Here is a 19,412-nt window from a genome sequence, read left to right on the forward strand (position 1 = left end):
TGATTATTGCTGCATTTTAAAGAAGCATTTCCCTTCTGGAGGCTGAGCAGTAATGCAGATTTATAATCCCCCAATATCTAGTGATCTTTCTTTCTCTTTCTGCCACATAGGCAAGGTCTTTGTGATGCACTTGGACATGTCTTTTGTATACTTTCCCTGCCCTGTTTTCTTTTTTTTGTTTGTTTGTTTGTTTTTTGTTTTTGTTTTTTTTCGAGACAGGGTTTCTCTGTGTAGCCCTGGCTGTCCTGGAACTCACTCTGTAGACCAGGCTGGCCTCAAACTCAGAAATCCACCTGCCTCTGTCTCCCAAGTGCTGGGATTAAAGGCATGCGCCACCACCGCCCGGCCCCTGCCCTGTTTTCTTAGTAATATTTTTCTATCTTAGCTGACAGGAGGCTGAGGCAGGAGGGTCAAGAGTTTGAGACAACCTGTACTACATAGTAAATTCAAGGCCAATGTCAATAATGGAAGGAGCTCCTGTTTAAAAGAAAAGCAAGGCCAGGTAACATAGCCCACACATCTCTGACCTTTGACCCACCCCCTTTATACTCAGTGGCATTGCCTGCTGAAAGGCAGCTCCTAAATTTAATGCAATTTGATTTATCAGTCTTTTCTCACATGGTTAGTGTGTTATGGAGTGTTTTCGTAGCTTTCTTTTTCTCATTTAGATTAGCAAACCACCTGGATGTTTTTCCCCTCAAATTCTCTTTTTTTTTTCCTTTTGTTTGTAAAATTACATTAACGTATATGCACGTGTATGTGAACATATGTGCATAGAGGCATACACAAAGAGGTCAGAGGACACTATGCAGGAGTCAGTTCTCTCCTTGAACCGTGAGGGTCCCAGATATCAAACTCAGGTCACAGGCTTGGCAGCAAGCATCCCTGATCAATCAGCCGTCTCACTGGTCCTTGGCTGTAAAGTGCTGAGGATGACCTGACTTTCAGATCTCCTGCCTCTACCTTTGAAGTGCTGGGATCACAGGCTTGTGCCACCAAGTCTGATTTATGATCACGGGGATTGAATCCAGGGCTTTCTGCATGCTATGCAAAGTCTGCCACCTGAGCTGCAGGCTAGCCCTGGAATTAATTTTTTGTGTATTGTTAATAGTTAATTCTTAGAAATGAAGTCATGAGGCAGGATGTGTGCCTCAGTTGCAGAGCGCATGATCAGCGCGGTCAAGGCCTTGGGCATGATCTCCAGTACCATAAGGAAACAGACCCTAGGGGTTGCCAGATGGCTCCATGGTAAAGGCACGCGCCTCCAAGCCTGAGGATCCGAGTTCAATTCCCAAGACCCACATGGTGGGAGGAGGGAGCTGACTCTTACATACTGTCCTCTAAGCTCTCCAAGTGTGCATGGCAAACCCATGTGTACACACAGATAATAAATAAATGTAAAAGTGTTTAGAAGAAAAAAGAAGCCGGGCAGTGGTAGCGCACGCCTTTAATCCCAGCACTTGGGAGGCAGAGGCAGGCAGATTTCTGAGTTTGAGGCCAGCCTCATCTACAGAGTGAGTTCCAGAACAGACAGGACTACACAGAGAAACCCTGTCTGGGAAAAAAAAAAAAAAAAAAAAGCAAAACAAAACCAAAAAACCCTCAAAATTAAAAACAAGATAAAGATGAAATCATGACTCTCAAACAGATGTAAAGTAGTTATTCAAATTTTATTTGTTATTAATAAGAAAAACTGGTAAGATGCTATGACCTGTTCAGAGGTGAGCCCTCAAAAACAGACACATTTATAGGTCAGAGATATTTTAACAAATGGCAGACGGAAGCAGAACTGGTTTTTCCACGGGGAAGCAGGGGCAGTGTCGGAGCTAGACAATTGGTTTCCATGAATGCTGCATTGTTAGTGGTTGTCTGTAGCTTACAGTGCTGCAAGATAGCTGCTATTGACTCCAAACAGGATGCCCCGGAGTGTGCTGCAGGTAATGTAGGTTTCCATGGAGGCACAAACATTTCCCTGTCATATAATGTTAGGGAGTCAGGAATCACTTTTTGTCATTTTGTTTTGTTTTGTTGTTTCGGGACTATTTCTCTGTGTAGCCCTAGCTATCCTAGAATTCCTTCTGTAGACCAGGCTAGCTTCCAACTCAGAGATCCACTTGCCTCTGCCTCCCGAGTGCTGGGATTAAAGGTGTGTGCTTCCACTGTCCTGCCAAGAATCACTTTTTAATGCATGAATATGCCGGACAGCCAGTGTTGTGGATTTCAGTCTCAGCCTTTGCCCGTGAGCTCTTTAACCTAGACCATGTTTCAGAACACTATTCTGTCCAGTATGTGTGTTTTGTGTGTATGTGTGAGATGTATATATATATATGTGTATAATATGTATGTGTGTATATATTATATATGCACATATGTGTGCCACAGCTAGTGTATAGAGGCCATATGACAACATTATGGTGTTTGCTCTCTCTTTTCTCCTTAGCATGGACTCTAATTGTCAGGCCTACATGGCAAGTGTCTTTACCCATTGTGCTGGTTAGGTTTTTTTTTTTTTTTTTTTGTTTTGTCAACTTGATATAAGGTAGCGTCATCTAAGAAGAGGGAACCTCAACTGAGAAAATGCTGCCATAAGATTGTCCAGTCCGCAGTGAGATGACTTCCATGGCACTGGATAAAATCTATCTCTGTGGTCTCTTTCATCCCCCAAATCCTTTGGAACCTAATTTGTTGGTAAGGATGACCTTTTAATGTTTAGATGCCTTTGGTTACAATACTTCTGGGAAATCTGGGAAAAACTTCTAAATGTTGGATAGGGTATAATCACCTTCTATAGGGAAGCAGCTAAAGTAGGTGCTGGAAGTTAGGAAACATCTTGTTTGAAAATGATGAATTAAAAAGAATTAACTGTCAAGGAAGGGGGAACATGAGGGCCTGCAAGTGAGAACTCAGGTCTGTGAAAATGTAAAGAAGGAGTGCCCTGCTACACCCCACACACACCCAGGAGCTTTTATCAAGGTCAACCCTTGACGTATTGGGCTGATATGGACTAGAGCCGTTCTCTGTCAGTCATCTGGAAGAGAAGTAGATTTTCACAGAGACAAGAAAAGCAAGGGGCTTGAGAATCTTGGCAAACAAGCACAGTGTTGTTTTCGGTCTAGCCTTGGAAGAGGTATATATATGAGAATCTTAAGACAGTCTCACTGACCTGAGGAAGGTGATTGCTTAGGAGAGGGACACCTGCAATCAAAAATAAAATGAAAGAAACAAGCAAGCAAGCCACACATGGATCAGTGGTTTTGTGCTATTTTATGTTTACATTTTTGCTTGTTATCTCAGTCTCTCAGTCTCTCTCTCTCTCTCTCTCTCTGTGTTGTTGGGGAATCAAACCCAGGGGCTTTCCCATGCTAGGCTAGCACTCTACCCCTGAGCCACTTCCTAATCCTCACAGCGTCCTTTTATAAGAGTCATTTACAGTGTTCTGGTTTTATGAATTTATAAGCTCTCTAGTCGTGGCTTGGGGAAGGATCACAAGTCAATATTGGCATACCCATCCAGGGGCTTCTCATCAGGAATCTCAGCAGCCTAAGGTTTAGACCAGGGAGGCTCTGCCATCTTGCTCTGGGAGGAGGCCCTTCCTCCACAAGTGCTCTCATGTTCTGACCACCCAAGGATGACAGTTTCTTACAGTAACATGTGGTTCAGTCTGCATCAAGCATCTAGTCCTTTAGAGTTTTGTTTCTGTTTATTTGTTCACTGTCCTGTTCTACAGAAGGATTCAAGGTTGTCTCCAACCCACATACATAAAGTTAAGCTGTATAAACCAGAGGCACTGGGAGAAAGGCAAAGTGGAAGCAACCGGGGCGGAGGAGAGACCAAGTGTCATGACCTCTGAGGGCTTCAGCGTCTGTGATGCTTTATAACTTGCTGGAGCTGTGGGACCAGTGCTGGATTTTCACTTCCCAGAACCCTGTCTCCAATGGAAGCAAGGCCCAGGGATGAACTGATGGCTGACTCATGAGGCTTAACATTCCTCTCATTTCAAGGCTTTGACCCTCATGAAGGTACCACGAGGCCACCTACTATTGGCTCATCCCTTCTGAACCTTTCTTTTCTTTGCCGAATAACAACAACAACAACAACAACAATAACAACAATCTGGACTTTAAAAATACATCTAAGGGGCAAGCCAGATAGCTCAATGGGTAAAGACACTTGCTGCCATGTCTGATAACAAGTTCAACCTCTGGGACTCACATGACTTCCAGAAGTTGTCCCCTACCTTCCAGTGCACGCTCTGGTACACACATGTTCCACTCCCACACAATAAATAAACAGGCTGGAGACGTGGATCATCAGTTAGGAGCACTTGCTGCTCTTCCAGAGGACCTGTTTCATGGCTAGCACCCACATGATACAGTTCACAACCACCTATAACTTCAACTCCGGGGAATGCAAGATTACATCCTGGTTGCCAGACTGCATGCATGACCAGTTCTCAAGTTTGAAGTTACTACTTGTAACTTCAGCTCTAGGGAATCCAATGCACCTGCACCCAAAGTTACACACATACTCAAAATCAAGTAATAAACCTTTAAAAAAAACATATACTTTAATTTTAAAATATATCTAAGGTGGGGCTAGGGAGACATCTCCATGGTGGTTAAGAGGACTTTTATAGAGGATCCACTTTGGTTCTCAGCATACACTGGCACCTCATTTCCTTCTGTAACTCCACATCCAGGAGATCTGATGCCTTCATCTGGCCTCTGAAGGCACCAGACACATGTGACATGCACACATATACACACACACCAGTCATATGTATAAACATAAAAATAAATCAGGGGCTGGTGAGATGGTTCTGCAGGTAAACATGCTTACTGTCAAGTCTGAAGACCCTAGTTCAATCCCCAGGACCCACAAGATTGAAAGAGTAATTTATGGTGGAAGCATGAAACTGACTTTTACATGTTGTGCTCATGCATCCACACTCATGTGAGATGGCACATGTGAATCGTGCCCCATCCCCATGAAATAAAAGTGCTTTAAAAAGAAGAATTACTTCTAACAAATATAAAGCTGAGGTATGTTTTACTGCAGAGTTCCAGCTCCCTCTGTTTTTGTTTTGTCTTTTGGCAGTTTTGAGGATCAAAACTAGGGCTTCCAACTCTCTCTGTAGACCAGGCTGGCCTCTAATTCAGAGATCCACCTGCCTCTGCCTCTGCCTCCTAAGTGCTGGGATAAAGATGAATGCTATCATCAAACTCAGCTTCCTGAGGAAAGGTACCAAACTCAGAACCATGAGGCGCTGGAGGAACTACTGAAGGTTCTGTGTGCCGGGCAGAACAAGCATGGAGACGCCTCTGAATTTCTTCACCTCTCCAGAAAGACTTCAGGTGGCCTCCACCCAGGACTTTAGCAGAACTGCATTCCAGAGGCATTTGAAATTGGAACACACACACACACACACACACACACACACACACACAATTGCATGCACGCATGCATACCTGCTCGCACGCACGCTCACACACACTCACACACTCATTCTCATGATCTCAGATCCCAGCTGCATTCCGTCCTGTGACTCACTGAGGAGTTCTGCAAAGCTTAAAGAGGAAGAAAAGTCCTATGTCCAGCACCATATTTGGCTGTAGTCATAAAAGGAGGTGGTTAGCAGGCTATAGGTGACAATTCTCAAGCTCAAAGTTCAGGTTTCTTGCTAGTGCCCAAGTTTGCTGAACATCGCCACCTGCTGTCTCAAAACTTGATGACTAGGAAAAGCCTCTAGATTAAGTTTGAGAAAAAAAAAAAAAAAAAAAAAAAAAAAAAAAAAGCAAAGGGAAGGAAGACAGAACAAACAAACCTGTAAACCATTGTAACCCCCTCCAACAAAGCCCACCTATTTCCCATAGTTCTTTGTTCCTTCCACCAGCTGGTCCACAGTGGACCTCCCATCATCAGCTTCCTGCTGATTAAACAGCTCACAACAGACCAAAATGCTGCCGTAACTCCTGTAGTGACAGACCCTAAAAGATCTGGAGGAGTTATTGCCTAGAAACCCCCTTCTTCCCCCACTTTCTTTTTTGAGACGTGGCCTTCTGTAGCCTTGGCTGGCCTCAAACTTTCTGGGTAGCTGAGGAACTTTTTGATCTCTTGAACTTCTGTGTGCCAGAATTATAAGGTATGTGTGGTTTGGGTTGTTTCTGTTTTGTTTTGGTGACAAGGATGAAACCCAGGGCTTGGTGCCTGCTAGGCAAGCACTGTGCCAACTACATCCCAATTTTAGGCTTGGGAACTTTTTTTTCAAAGTTATGGTAAACTCGGCTGGTGAGGTGGCTCATCGAGTAAAGGTGCCTGCGGCCTAGCCTGGTCTAAGTTTGATCTCTAGGCTCCATATAATGGAAGGGGAGAACTGATTCTAGCAAACTGTCCTCTGTCCTCTGCACATCCATCATAATGTGAATGTACATAGAGACACCAAAATGGAGGAAGGAGGGAAGGAAAGAAAGATGGATAGATGGATGGATAGATAGATGATAGATAGATAGATAGATAGATAGATAATTTTTTTGAGACAGGGTCTCACTATGTTGCCAAAGTTGCGGTAAAACTCAAGGCCGCACATGGTAGCACACGCCTGCATTACAAGTTCCCTAGATGTGTAGGCAATAGATCTTGAGTTTGAGGTCAGCTTGGACACAGTGAATTCCATCACAGCCTAAGCCTATGGAGCATATCAAAGTGGACCTGCCTCCCAGGTTCTCCCAGCATCCTTCAGTCCCTACCTGTTACACTGATATGTACCTGGCCTCTAACCCTGAACTCTACAGCCCAGGAACTGGGCTCTCCTCCCCCCAGATGCTCTTCCGTATAGAATGTAGCCATTTTGGTTACTAGCCCCCCCCCCAACCCCACCCCACCCCACCCCACCCCCACCCCGTTTACCTTTTGCTCTCCTGGCTGTTGCACCTGGTTCCTTCCCCTCTTCCCTCTCCTCACATTGCTCTGGGGCCGGGCAATCCTAGATGTCTCTGCCTCTGGCTATGCTCTTCCTTTTATCTGCAATAAACGCTCTCCTCCACCACACCTAGGACCTAGCAAACCAGACCTTTCCCTTTTTCTCTTTTTCATTCATCTTGGTGAGATGCACATGAAATTATGCGGCCAGTCTTCAGAGAGCTTCTCATGATAGTCCTAGAAACACTTCAGGGCTAACTCCCCACTGTCAGATTCCCCAGCCAAGCCCACACTGCTGCCGGTGCTTCCTAATGGGGTTTACTGAAACTATGAAGCTTCTGGAAGCTCAGAACTTCCAGCTTCCCAGCTTCTCCACTGCCTGAAGGCTGGGTTTAAGCTGGGGTTGATTGCCTGGTGTGTTCTAGCCTTTCTTCAGGCAGTGGTTATTTCCTGGTACTGGTACCTCCTGCTCAAGTGAAGGCAGAGGGGAGGGGAGTAGAGGGTTTTCTTCCTGCTGCCATGACTCTGAGATGACTGTTTGGGAAGGTACTGAAGATGGTATCTGTCCTACCAGGGTCCCTCAGACCCCGAGGAAATACCAGATGGAGCTCCTGGGGTCTCAGAGCTCCTGACATTGCATAGACTTATGTGTATGTCAAAATCTGTGTTTTTCTAGGGTCATAGTTTCTTACCTTATGTCCTGTACTGCCTGGTTTTGTGTCAGCTTGACACAAGCCAGTGTCATCAGAGAGAAAGGAGCCTCAGTTGAGGAAATGCCTCCATGAGATCCAGCTGTAGGGTATTTTCTCAATTAGTGATCAAGGTGGGAGGGCCCAGCCTATTGTGAGGAGTGCCTTCCCTGGGCTGGAGGTCCTGAGTTCTATAAGAAAGCAGGCTGAGCTGGGCAGTGGTGGCACATGCCTTTAATCCCAGCACTTGGGAGGCGGAGGCAGGTGGATTTCTGAGTTCGAGGCCAGCCTGGTTTTCAGAATGAGTTCCAGGACAGCCAGGGCTAGACAGAGAAGCCCTGCCTCGAAAACCAACCAACCAACCAAACAAACAAACAAACAAAGCAGGCTGAACAAGCAGCACCCCTCCGTGGCCTTTGTATCAGCCCCTCCCTCCAGGTTCCTGCCCTGTTTGAGTTCCTGTCCTGAGTTCCTTCAGTGATGAACAGTTGTGGAAGTATAAGCTGAATAAAACCTTTTCTTCTCCAACTTGCTTTTTTTTTGGGGGGGGGGCGGGGGAAGGACAGGGTCATGACATTTTGCCTCACCAATAGAAACCCTAGCCAAGACAGGCCAGAGTGGCTAAGAGCCACCAACCCTCCTTGGAAACACACATCTGGGGTTTTTCTTTGTCTTACGCTTTTTTTTTTTTTTTTTTTTTCTGGAAGAATCTAGGGCTGTGAGTGACATGGTGTCCTACAGTACCACTTGCTTTATGTGTGTCATGGTTGTGAACTGAATGAAGAAATCTAAGAGTATGAAGGACATCACAAAGATGAAACTTGAGCCAAGAGCTAGAGAAGGGAATGGTCTGACCGCAAACATCCCAGGAGTGGTGGCACACACCCAGTGTCTTAGTACCTGGCAGGCTGAGGGATGAAGACTGTGAGTTCAAAGCTAGCCTGACTATGTAGCAAGACCCTATTTCACAAAACAAAAACAAAAACAAAAATTGCAAACATCCCTTGCAAGTTGGAGAAATGAGAAGGCTACTCAGATGTCTTCTATAATTCATCCTGGCCCTGGTGGCTTCTTAACTTCTTTCCTTCCTGGAAACTAGTGATACTGGAATTTTCTAGAAGACTCCTGCTAACTCATCAAGTACTTACTATGAATCAGACTCTCTATGTAAGTGGATCTAAATGAGTTTACCCACCCCACCCAAATATATAAAAGAGTATTCTGTTCTAATTTTACAAAGGAAAAATCAGACACAGTTTAGGTAACTTCTCTAGTGTTCCACAGATCAAGACAGAACATGGATTTGAACCCAGGCATCTCACTCCTAAGCTCCACACAGCATACTTAGTAACCCTTATGATGCCTCTCTGTCCTTTCCCCTAGTATTCCTGGATGGCTAAGAATGCAACAATTCCCTCTCCCCTGGATTATTTATAAGCTCTCTAGCCTCATGAAGGCCTCAGCAGTCTTGTAGTGGACTGGATCTGACCTGTAAAGATATATTCCTCAAGCATTAGCTGAACAGCACTTTGATTGTTTGCCCAGGGAGTGGCACTATTTGGAGGTGTGGCCTTGTTGGAGTGGGTGTGTCACTCGGGGCGCATGGGCTTTAAGCTCTACAGCATTGTACCTTCTATGGCACAGTAACCGCTAGTGACTGCTGTTTTCTTCTGGGATTTATTGACAATCTATGGCACTTAAGGCTGTCTGTCTCTAGTGTCTTGTGCTGGGCTGTTCCTGTAGACTGACAATTGTTCTTGAAAGGGAATTGTCCTTTCCCATTCTATCTCCACTTCATAATGCAGCAACTGAAACAGTAACATTCTCACTTGCAGTCATTTTTAACAAGCCACATGTTTTCAGGCTGTACGACTCTGGTGAGCCTTAGCTTACCAAGGACCCCCTGAGTGAACCATGCTGAGCTGAGAATCGATGCAAAAAGCAAGAGGAATTTTATTGTTCCTATGCGTTGGGGTCATCCTGCAACTGAAGGAGAGGCAGTGACCCTGGGAAGCCAGTTTTGGCCAGTTTTTTATAGTTTTTAGGGCAGTAGCCATTAAGCACAATGTGATTGGCAGAACAGTGTGACTTTTTAAACTGATTAGTCTTTAGGAAATGGGGTGGCAAGGACTTCCCTTGACTGTAGGTGGCAAGGGTTGGTCTTCACCTGTACTTCACAAGCACATGACCTGGGCAGTTATTGATACAGTTGGATCCTCTAAGCTAATCTGGCTCCCTCTGAGCCAAAGTCCCTGACAGACTTGCATTTTAGTACTGGTCTGGCTCTCTGGGCTTCAGGTATGTTTTCTCATGACATCTCTGGGACCTCTTCCTCATGGCAAATCCCTACTTTCTCCTCTTTCTCTATTTTCCTTGGCTGGTGGAAGCCCACTCCCTTTCTCTCTTCTGCCCAGTCATTGGCTGATCAGCTTTTATTGACAAGTCAGAGAACAAATGGGAAGTGATGTTTACCACAAACTTGAAACAGGAAATACTTGGTATAAGCTTTATAGTGCCATGTCTGGATTGCAGCTAGATATGGAAACAGAGACGTCAGCATTTGAATAATGCAAGAGTAATCTTTACACAGTGTACAAAAGCATTATGCCCACTAGCTTTGGCTGGCTTTGAACTTGCAATCCTCCTGCCTCAGCCTGCCAAGTGCTAGGATTACAGATGTACAGTATCATAATTTTTAAAAACTGAGGTATAGTTTGATATGTAGTAAACTGCCCATGTGTAAAGCCTGCGATCCGATGAGTTTTGATGTGTGTGTGCATATGTGAATCACTTACCACCACCCAGTTATCGGCCATATCTGTCACTTTTCTCTGAGGCTTCCTTGTGTCCATTGGTGACCTTTCCCTGTTCCCTGCCCCCAAACTTTCCTCGACATCTAAGACAACCAATCTTTTGCTCATTTAAAAGTGCAATATTATACTGGGTGTGGTGGTGCATGCTTTTAATCCTAGCACTTGGGAGACAAAGACAAGGAAGATCTCTCAGAGTTTGAGGCCAGCCCGGTCTACATAGCAGTTTCATGTATGAAATCAGTTGCTGATTTTATAGTTATTCACATATTCTGAATACAAGGCCTTTATTAAGTATATATTGCAAATATTCCTTGCATTCTTTGGCTTTTCCTTTCTTTCTTTTAATAATTGCTTCAAAAACAAAAACAAAACCAACCCTCTGGGATCCAGAGAGCTGACTCAGCAGTTTCCTCATGTGCTGCTCTTGCAGAGGGCGCCAGTTTGGTTCCCAGCACCCACTTTGGGTGGTTTATGGTGTTTACCTGTAGCTCCAGGGAGATGTGGGTCTCTGGCCTCTCTCTGCTACACCCGCACTCATTTGCAGGAGTCCTCTTTAGCACTTTCCCTCCCTCTGTCCCTTCAAATCTGAGTTTTGTAGCATAATTCGTTGTGTTGCTCCAGTATCTTTGTAAGAAGCCAGTTATTCATAAATTGAAATGATTATTTTTTGGACACTGCTCTGTTTCATTGATCTTGGTTTTTTTGTTTTTGTTTTTTTTTTTTTAAGGTCACAAGACCCTGAGTACTGTAACTTATAGCACTTGGAATTAGGTAGCATTAGCAATTATGATTTGAATTGGGCTCTGAGTGAGAATGGCCCTTATAAGGCTAATTATTATTATTATTATTAGCTAATAGGCTAATCATTTAAATGCTTGGCTCTCAGTTGGTGGACTATTTAGAAAGGATCAGTATGGTCTTGTTGGAGGTGTGTCACTAGGCGTGGACTTTGAGATTTCAAAGCCCCTCTTTCTCTGTCTTTTTCTCCTGTCTGTGGATCAGGATGTAAGCTCTCAGCTACTGCTCCAGCCCCATGCCTGCCTGCTGCCATGCTCCCTGCCACGATTGTCACCAACTCACCCTCTAAAAACTATAAGCAAGCCCCCAATTAAATGCTTTTATAAGTTAGTTGCCTTGGTCCTGGTGTCTCTTCACAGTAATAGAGCAGCAACTAAGACAACCGTTTAACTTTGATCTCTTTCAAATGTATTCTGGCAAAGTAATTTTAGGCGTTTTACACATGAATTTTAGGCCAGCGTTTTGATTTCCCAAGCGTGATTGACATATTAGGGAGCTACTTGAGCACAACTTAGCTTGTGTTTTTGGAAGAAAACAACAGATGAATGTTTTAAGTGCACACACATACACACACACATACACACACAAACCTTAAATATCTACTGACTTCTCTTTGCTTGGTTATTAGCCACATGGCTAGGAACTAAACCATGTCCTATGAGGGTAACTGTTCTTATGCTCCCCCACCCCACTCTAATCTCCTGGGGCTGCAATCTAGGGCTCCATGTATGCTCAGCATGTGTTGTCCTGAAGTCCCCCCACCTACTGAGGCCAGCACATTGCACAGCAAAGGAGAGCATAGCAGTGAATAGTTCCTTCAGGATTTTTATTTTCAAAAACGACGACATAAAGCTTTCATTCCGGTCCAGGTCGGTTTTGAGAAGACACCCTCTCAGCCTTCTGTGAGCATCACGGCCTCATGGATGCTCTGGGTGATGTAGTCTATATTCCTGGCATTGATGCAGGTGAAGTTTATCCGGCTGGTCTTGGGCAAGTAGATATGCTTCTTCTTGACCAGGAACTCCACCTGTTGATCTGTGACAGTCACAGAACTCAGAATTCCTCTCAAGCCCAGGGGAAAGAAAGACATAGGATAAGAAGTGTCAGCATCCATGTGTGTGTGTGTGTGTGTGTGTGTGTGTGTGTCTGTGGATCCTATAAAGATCTCTGAAGCAGCCCCACTTCTCCAAGGATGTGAGGAGAGCCTGAAGTAAAGCAGGGGACTGTTCAATGAGTCCATGCAGCTCAGTGTTAAAACACAAATCTGCGGTCAGAAAGGGAAGAGTCTCCCCATTCTGGAACTTACAGTTGAGTCCCAGATAACCATGGGTCCCGCTCTGTAGGGTGATGTGATTCCATGATCCAGGGGTCCCCAGGAGCCGGAGCTTCTCCTTCACCTTCTCCTTGATCAGCATGATGTTCTCCACAACACCTTTTAGACTCTGCTTCCTGCCAGGAAAGAGCAAGAAATCGGGCTGCAAAGGCCTATTTGCCTTTCAGCTCCTTTTCCCCCTCCCGCCTTTCCACAGCAGGACACATGTCTGGAAGCACATGGGTGGAACCTGGCTTCTGTGGTGCCTGTGGTGGGAAGGAGGTTTGATTCTGCTGTCCTTTGGGTCTTAAACGTCTCTGAAAAGTCTGTGTGTTAAAGGCTGTCTCACTATCGCTGGTCTGAGAGTTAGGTCACTATTAGGAGACTATTAGGAGTCCTGCTCCTAACAATTATACACTCTGGCCACACTCACTCCTGCCCAGACCCTCCCACCCTTTACCATTCTCCAAACAGAGCAGGGTTGCAGAGGATGGTGGTGATTATTCGAGCACCCGTGGCAGGAGGGTTTCCCCACAGGGCCTGGACATAATCCATCAGCTGGGAGAGGACACACAGCAGGTGCTGGTTGCTGAGGGCAGCCACGACTAGGATCCCCACTCCTTCATCTGCAGCATCAAGAAGACAGCCTCACCACAGTGTCCTTGTGTTCAGAAGCTCACCTACGCCTTTCCTCCAACCTTACAGGAGAAAGGGTTTTCAACTATGGAGTCTCCAGCTCAGCCCACACAAGGTGATATTTGGCCCCAAAAGTTGTCCGAGCCTTCTCTTGTAGAGAGAGAGTATCCATAAACAAGGGCGTGCAAGGAGGGAAGAGCTAAAGAGTCTGTCAGGTACCTCTTCCTCTTCTTCCAGCCAAGGGGGCAGAGGCTGGAGAGAGTGAAATTTTAACTAGGACATGTGTGGTAACTAGCTGGGTTTAGTCACAGAGACCAACTCCTAGCCTCACTGCTGTTCTTTACTGCCTCCACTGTGATTTCTCCGGAGTAGTAGGCTCCTTCCAGGGGCTAAGTGATGTCAAAAATATCTATCCTTTGGAGGAGGGTTGTGGGAGGGCAGCGGGGAAAAATATGAGGAAGTAGTGTGTGTGTGTGTGTGTGTGTGTGTGTGTGTGTGTGTGTGAGAGAGAGAGAGAGAGAGAGAGAGAGAGAGAGAGAGAGAGGAGAACATTATAAGAAACCCATTATTTTGTAAGCTTACTAAGAAACAAAACAAACTTTGCTTGCATGATGGAATGATGGATGTGGCTTCAATTCTGTCCCCCATCTCTCTCATCCTTCCTAACATACCATAAATGCCAAAATTCTTGGACAGAGATTGGCTGCAGAAGAACTCGAAGCCTAGAGACACAAAGTACTGTAAGAGTTTGGTATCTTCCTCAAGGTCACCAGAGGATAAACCTTGGCTGGGAATGTCAAAGAACGGGAATATCTGCTTGCTCTGCAACAGAAGGAAGAGATGATAAAAAGCGTGAGGCCCCGCAGGGCGAAGCAGAAAAGGAAAGAGGTGACCTGTGGCAGGAAACTGCGCTCACCTTAATGATGGACATTAATTTTGTCCACTGATTCTGTGTGAACCTGCAGTCAAGGATGTTCCCAATCACAAGGATGCTGCCAGCTGGGATATGCTGCAGGAAGACAGTGTCTTAGCAAGGTACCACCATTTCCATGCTGAGGAGACACCAGGCCTTTAGAGTGGGAAACAATCTCTTGGGTTTGTTCTAACTTAAAAAGCCTCCTGGCAAATCCAAACCCAGCAGGAGTGGGGGGTTGGGGGGGGGGGTGGAGAAGGTGAGGCCATAAATCAGGTCTGGGAGGAGATTCTGAGTGGGGGGTTGGGGAGGCTCTACCTGTAGAACTTCGACGAACATGCTAGGGTCTGAGCACAGATCATTGGAGTTCCAGATGGAGTACTCATAAACTGTAAAGCCCATATCCTGGAAGATGAGTCCACACTGTTCTGTAGGAACACAGATCCCCAACAGCTGGGGTCCGTAACAATGGAGAAATGGAGGCAGGGATACCAGGAACTGGGGTATGGATTATTGACAGACAGTGGGACAATAAAAAGAAAAGGTTGGACATAGCTTGGCATAGCCACTATTTTTCTCCTGAAAGAAAATGAGGGTAAGAGTAGAGAGTACGCGTAGGACAGGACTTGGGAACAGAGTGGGGCGGGGGGGGGGGGGGAGCTTCTTCTGTCCTCGACCTGGGTAACACTCACCTTTTTGACATGAGACGATACAAACAATTTTCAAATTCTTACGCCACATCTTGAGGAACTGAGCCCCAAGCTGGAAGGCTCCACTCTCACCAACGATGTGCACACCCCCTACCTGTCAGCAAGCAATACGTGGAGAGAACGTTTGAAAGAAGCAGTGGTTAGGCCAATACACCCCATACTAGAATTTTGTCTTATTTTTGGTACTGGGGTTGAACTGAGGGTCTTATACATCCGGAAGATTCCAGCCCTCTTCCTTTCTTTGATATCGAACTGATCTATTTATAGTTTCCAAATAGATCAGCAGTTATAGTTTTCAGCAGTGGGAATGGGTACAACTTAGTGACTAAATGGGGATTTGGGTTTAGATCCCAGCTTTGTCCCTCAGTACAAAAGGCTAAGAACTTTCAGAGTCTTGGGAATTGCCTCTGTCAAGGTGGAGGCCCCTACACGGTTCCTTGTGGGCTTTAAGGTCACAAAACCCTGTATCTCTCTGTGTCTCACCCTTTTCTCAGCAATAGCTTGGCTGTGCTTTCCAAAGAGGAGTTCCAGAGAGGCTTGGATGAAGGATTTCAAGCCCACCAGGGGCAAGTACTCATAGCTCAGAGAGGGGTCCTGTGCAATCTGCAGGCGGATCTTGCGTACCACAAGAGAAACCCAGGGATGGCCTTCTTCGGTCATGCAGACTGTGGAGAAACTTCAAAGGGAGCTCTGGATACCCCGCCTGGGGTAGCCCACAAACCACAAGTCTGGCCCGTTTCTTGGTGTTTCTAAAGTAGCCTGTGAAAGCTCACTTTCTTTTTTTTTTTCTCCCTCCCCTTTCTTGATTCATTCTTCTAAAAAAAACAGTGAGCTGTTAGTGACTGTGTTTCAAAACAAAACAACACAACCACCAACAAAACCCACAGCTAAGTCAAGCCCATACTTGTCACCTCAGCATTGGGGGTGGGGGGAAGGAGGATCATTTTTAGGCAAGCCGGGTACATAATGAGTTTCAGGATAGCCTGAGCTGTGAGCAAGAAAATGTCTCAAAACAACAAACCACAAACAAAACAACAGAAAGCCAGCTGAAACGGTTTCATTGTTTTCTGTTTTAAAGGTTACAATTTACATACAAAATGTATTATGCATTTCATTATAGCAAGGCCTGCCATATGAGAAAGGCGCTCTCTCTCTTTCTCTCTCTCTCTCTCTCTCTCTCTCTCTCTCTCTCTCTCTCTCTCTCTCTCTCTCTCTCTCTGCATGTCTCTCTCTGTCTCTGTCTTCGTCATCTTCTCTTGCCCTCTAGGCTTGCCTTGAACTTGCTATTTAGCTATTGACCATCTGATCATCTGACTCTCGGGCTGAGACTGCAGGCATGTGCTGTGCCTGGTTTATTTGATCAGGAATTGAATGCAGGGGCTTCAGGAGGGCTATGCAAGCCCTCTACCAAGTGAGCCACATCCCCTCAGAAAGCTTAATTTCTTGATTCAAGAATAAGACCAGCTGCAGGGTCCAGTGGTTAAGAGCACACATTGCTTTTAGAGAGAACACAAGCTCAGTTCTCAGCACTTTCGTCAGGCAGCTCATAACCTTGTGTAAATCCAGCTCTCTGGAGAGAAATCAATGCCTCTTGGCTACCATCTCAAACACTTGCATAGCTGTTCTCTCTCTCTCTCTCTCTCTCTCTCTCTCTCTCTCTGTCTCTCTGTCTTTGTCTCTCTCTCTCTCTCTCTCTCTCTCTGTCTCTCTGTCTTTGTCTCTCTCTCTCTCTCTCTCTCTCTCTCTCTCTCACACATACATTTTTGTTTGTTTGTTTTTTGTTTTTTGTTTCGAGACAGGGTTTCTCTGTGTAGCCCTGGCTGTCCTGGAACTCACTCTGTAGACCAGGCTGGCCTTGAACTCAGAAATTTACCTGCCTCTGCCTCCCAAGTGCTGGGATTAAAGGCATGTGCCACCACTGCCCAGCCACATACATTTAAAAAGAAAAAATCTCAAAAAAAAAAAAAAAAATCTCAAAAAAAAAAAAAAAAAAAAAAAGCCAACCAAAAACAAACACATTAACAAACAGAAAACAATGAAAGGAGAGAGAAGCAAGGTGTGGTGGTGCCTCCTGTTCTTGGGAGGTAGAGGCAGGACCAGAATCTGTTCAAGATCATTTTCAGCTAAATCATGAGTTCAAGGCCAGCTTGGTTTACATGTAAACAAAATAAAAAACCACAGAGAACTGGGAGGAGCAAGAGAGGATGTAGTAGCAGATTTTTTTTTTTTTAAAGGAGGGGGTTAGAGGAGGAAGAAAACTTGGCACCTCTCTCGAACTCCCAGAAGTCCCCAGACAGGGTATGGGGTGACTTGGGATATTCACTGATCGTCTCTGTTCTGGGCAGTTCCATTAATAAACCAAAGGCTTTCCAACAGCAGAAGCTGGGGCTATTCTTCAACCCTCCACTGGGGACACTGCCCACATACAGCCAGTTGAAACAGGTAGAAAAATCTTAAACCCTAAAATGACTGGCTCCTACCTTTGTAGGCCAGGAACATCTTGTTAGGACAGTCATCTTGCCTGTAGATCTTTAGTAGGCTGCCTCCTAGCTTCTGGGCTGTGGGTACATCCCTGAACACAGAAAGACTGGTCATAGTTGAGCACGAACGGCGCCAATAACTTCAGGCCTCTTTCTTCCAGAATCTTGGAAGCGCTGATGCCCAAGGTTATGGGCAGTGGGTTGTCAGAGCAACAGAACCTCCTCAGGACTCCCAGTCTCCAGGGTAGCAAAGTTTAGGGGTCACAGAAACATTCCACGGCCCTGGAGGAGAGTCCTCAGGGAGAGGAAGCAGCAGCGGAGAGTGAAAAAGGACATGGAATTCTCAGCACTGCTTCCCAACTCACTGCCGTCTGTAACTCCCGAGCCTTCCAACTGAAATAACAAGTTGGTCTCTGGAAAGCGGGACAAAGATGGCAGCCAGTGAGCTAGGTAGGGCTCCCCCAACAGAAGCAAACACCGCATGGCACACAGCAGTGTCAATCAAGGGTTATTTTCGACTCCCATTTTGCAAAGGGGGTTGAGCAAGAGCTCAAGTCATACTTTGATGCAAGCGATTTCTTTTTTTCCACGCAATTTCATTTTTTTAGAAAGCAAACTCTGAGTTTATCAAGAAACAATTTTTATATACGTTGAAGGTGCACATTAAGGGAGGGCAGCCAGCAGGGACTGCAGAGACGCGATTGGTCAATGTATCGGGATGAGACATGATTGGTCACTGTATCGGGGCTAGGTGACTGTTGAATATTCGGATATAAATGGAATGCTTGTATCATCCACTCAGCGGGAACATCCAAGAAATTAGGGAAGGAATGTAAGAGCTAGAGGAAGGGACAGGAAAGGGTGAGATGACCCATGCCCAGATGTGACATGGTCATTGCACTCTGAAACTCTCAACAACCGTAGTTACCTGCACAAGACAGGACTTTACGCTGGTTTGTTTTTTTTTTGTCAAGTTGATACAAATCCTCCAGGAAGAGGGAAACGCTTGAGAAAATGCCTTCATGAGGTTGGTCTGTAATTAGGGTTGTAAGGAGGTCTAAGTAGCATTTTCTTGATAATCATAATGATTGATGTGGGAGGGGCCAGCCCACTTTTGGAGATGCCATTCCTGGGCGAGTGGTCCTGGATTGTTTAAGAAAGCAGAATTTCTCTGTGGCGTTTTTTGTTTTGTTTTGGTGGTTTTTTTTGTTTGTTTGTTTGTTTGTTTTTTTCCCCTTCAGATCCTGCCTTTAGGTTTCTGCCTTGCTTGAGTGTCAGTGATGGACTGTGAGCTGGATACAGGAGCCAAAAAACAAACAAACAAACAAACAAACAAAACCCCTTTTCCTCCCTAAGTTGCTTCTGCTCACGGTCTTTATCACAGCAATAGGAACCAAACTACCAGCCATGTGGGGGCGGTGTATGCCTTTTATCCCGACACACGTGTAAATCTCATAACGTTTTCTTCACTTAGCATTTTAGCTGTGAGACCCTTAAAAGGTTCACCAATAAACTGTGCAGGTAATGGGGACTAGAGAGATGGCTCAGCAGTTAAGAGCACTTGTTGCTCTCACAGAAGACCCAGGTTTGACTCCCAGCACCCGTATGGTGTGGTCTACATAGTGGTCCAGGTGATTTGACACCTTATTCTGACTTCCATGGACACTACGCATACATGTAAGTGCACACACATTAAGAGCAGGCAAAACACTGATATACATAAAACTAGACATTTAAAAAAAAATCTCAAATGAGCTTGAGGGGGTGACTGAGAGGAAAAGAACAATTAATTGGTCCCCAACAGGCAGGCCATGGTGTGTCTGACTCTAGCTGCAGTTCTTACTAGGTCCTTGCTTTATTTTCTGTGGGTTCTCTTGGGTGTGCAAGCCTGGGTGAATCGGCTCTGCTCCCCAGCTAGCGCTGGGAACAAGAGCAGAACCAACCTCAGAGCATGTGTATGATGACACACGTTTTTGGGATCTACTCTGCAGCCTGATTTGTAGCACCACCATAAAACTGAATGCCAGTGGTAGTGACATGGTCATATGAATAGCAAATAGCTATACAATGGAATTCTATGCCAGCTGTTATGGGTGGACCGAAGTGTACCAAGGCGAGGAAACCCTAAGACACATTAAGTAAA

The 19,412-nt window shown here is 45.4% G+C and overlaps 1 protein-coding gene across 1 annotated transcript; it reads right to left on the minus strand.

The window, feature by feature from the left end:
• Window positions 1–12,028: 12,028 nt before the first annotated feature.
• Window positions 12,029–17,452, minus strand: Got1l1 (glutamic-oxaloacetic transaminase 1 like 1). The gene is made up of 9 exons (XM_034520927.2): window positions 17,270–17,452; window positions 15,273–15,454; window positions 14,772–14,883; window positions 14,398–14,507; window positions 14,083–14,175; window positions 13,838–13,988; window positions 12,991–13,156; window positions 12,525–12,667; window positions 12,029–12,253 (listed from the first exon to the last, which is right to left on the minus strand). The coding sequence occupies exons 1-9, from the start codon at window positions 17,382–17,384 to the stop codon at window positions 12,111–12,113; spliced, it is 1,215 nt and encodes a 404-aa protein (XP_034376818.1). The 5' UTR covers window positions 17,385–17,452; the 3' UTR covers window positions 12,029–12,110.
• Window positions 17,453–19,412: the final 1,960 nt, after the last annotated feature.

Source organism: Arvicanthis niloticus, chromosome 16, assembly GCF_011762505.2.
Source record: "Arvicanthis niloticus isolate mArvNil1 chromosome 16, mArvNil1.pat.X, whole genome shotgun sequence".
In the NCBI taxonomy this organism is placed as follows: Eukaryota; Metazoa; Chordata; class Mammalia; order Rodentia; family Muridae; genus Arvicanthis; species Arvicanthis niloticus.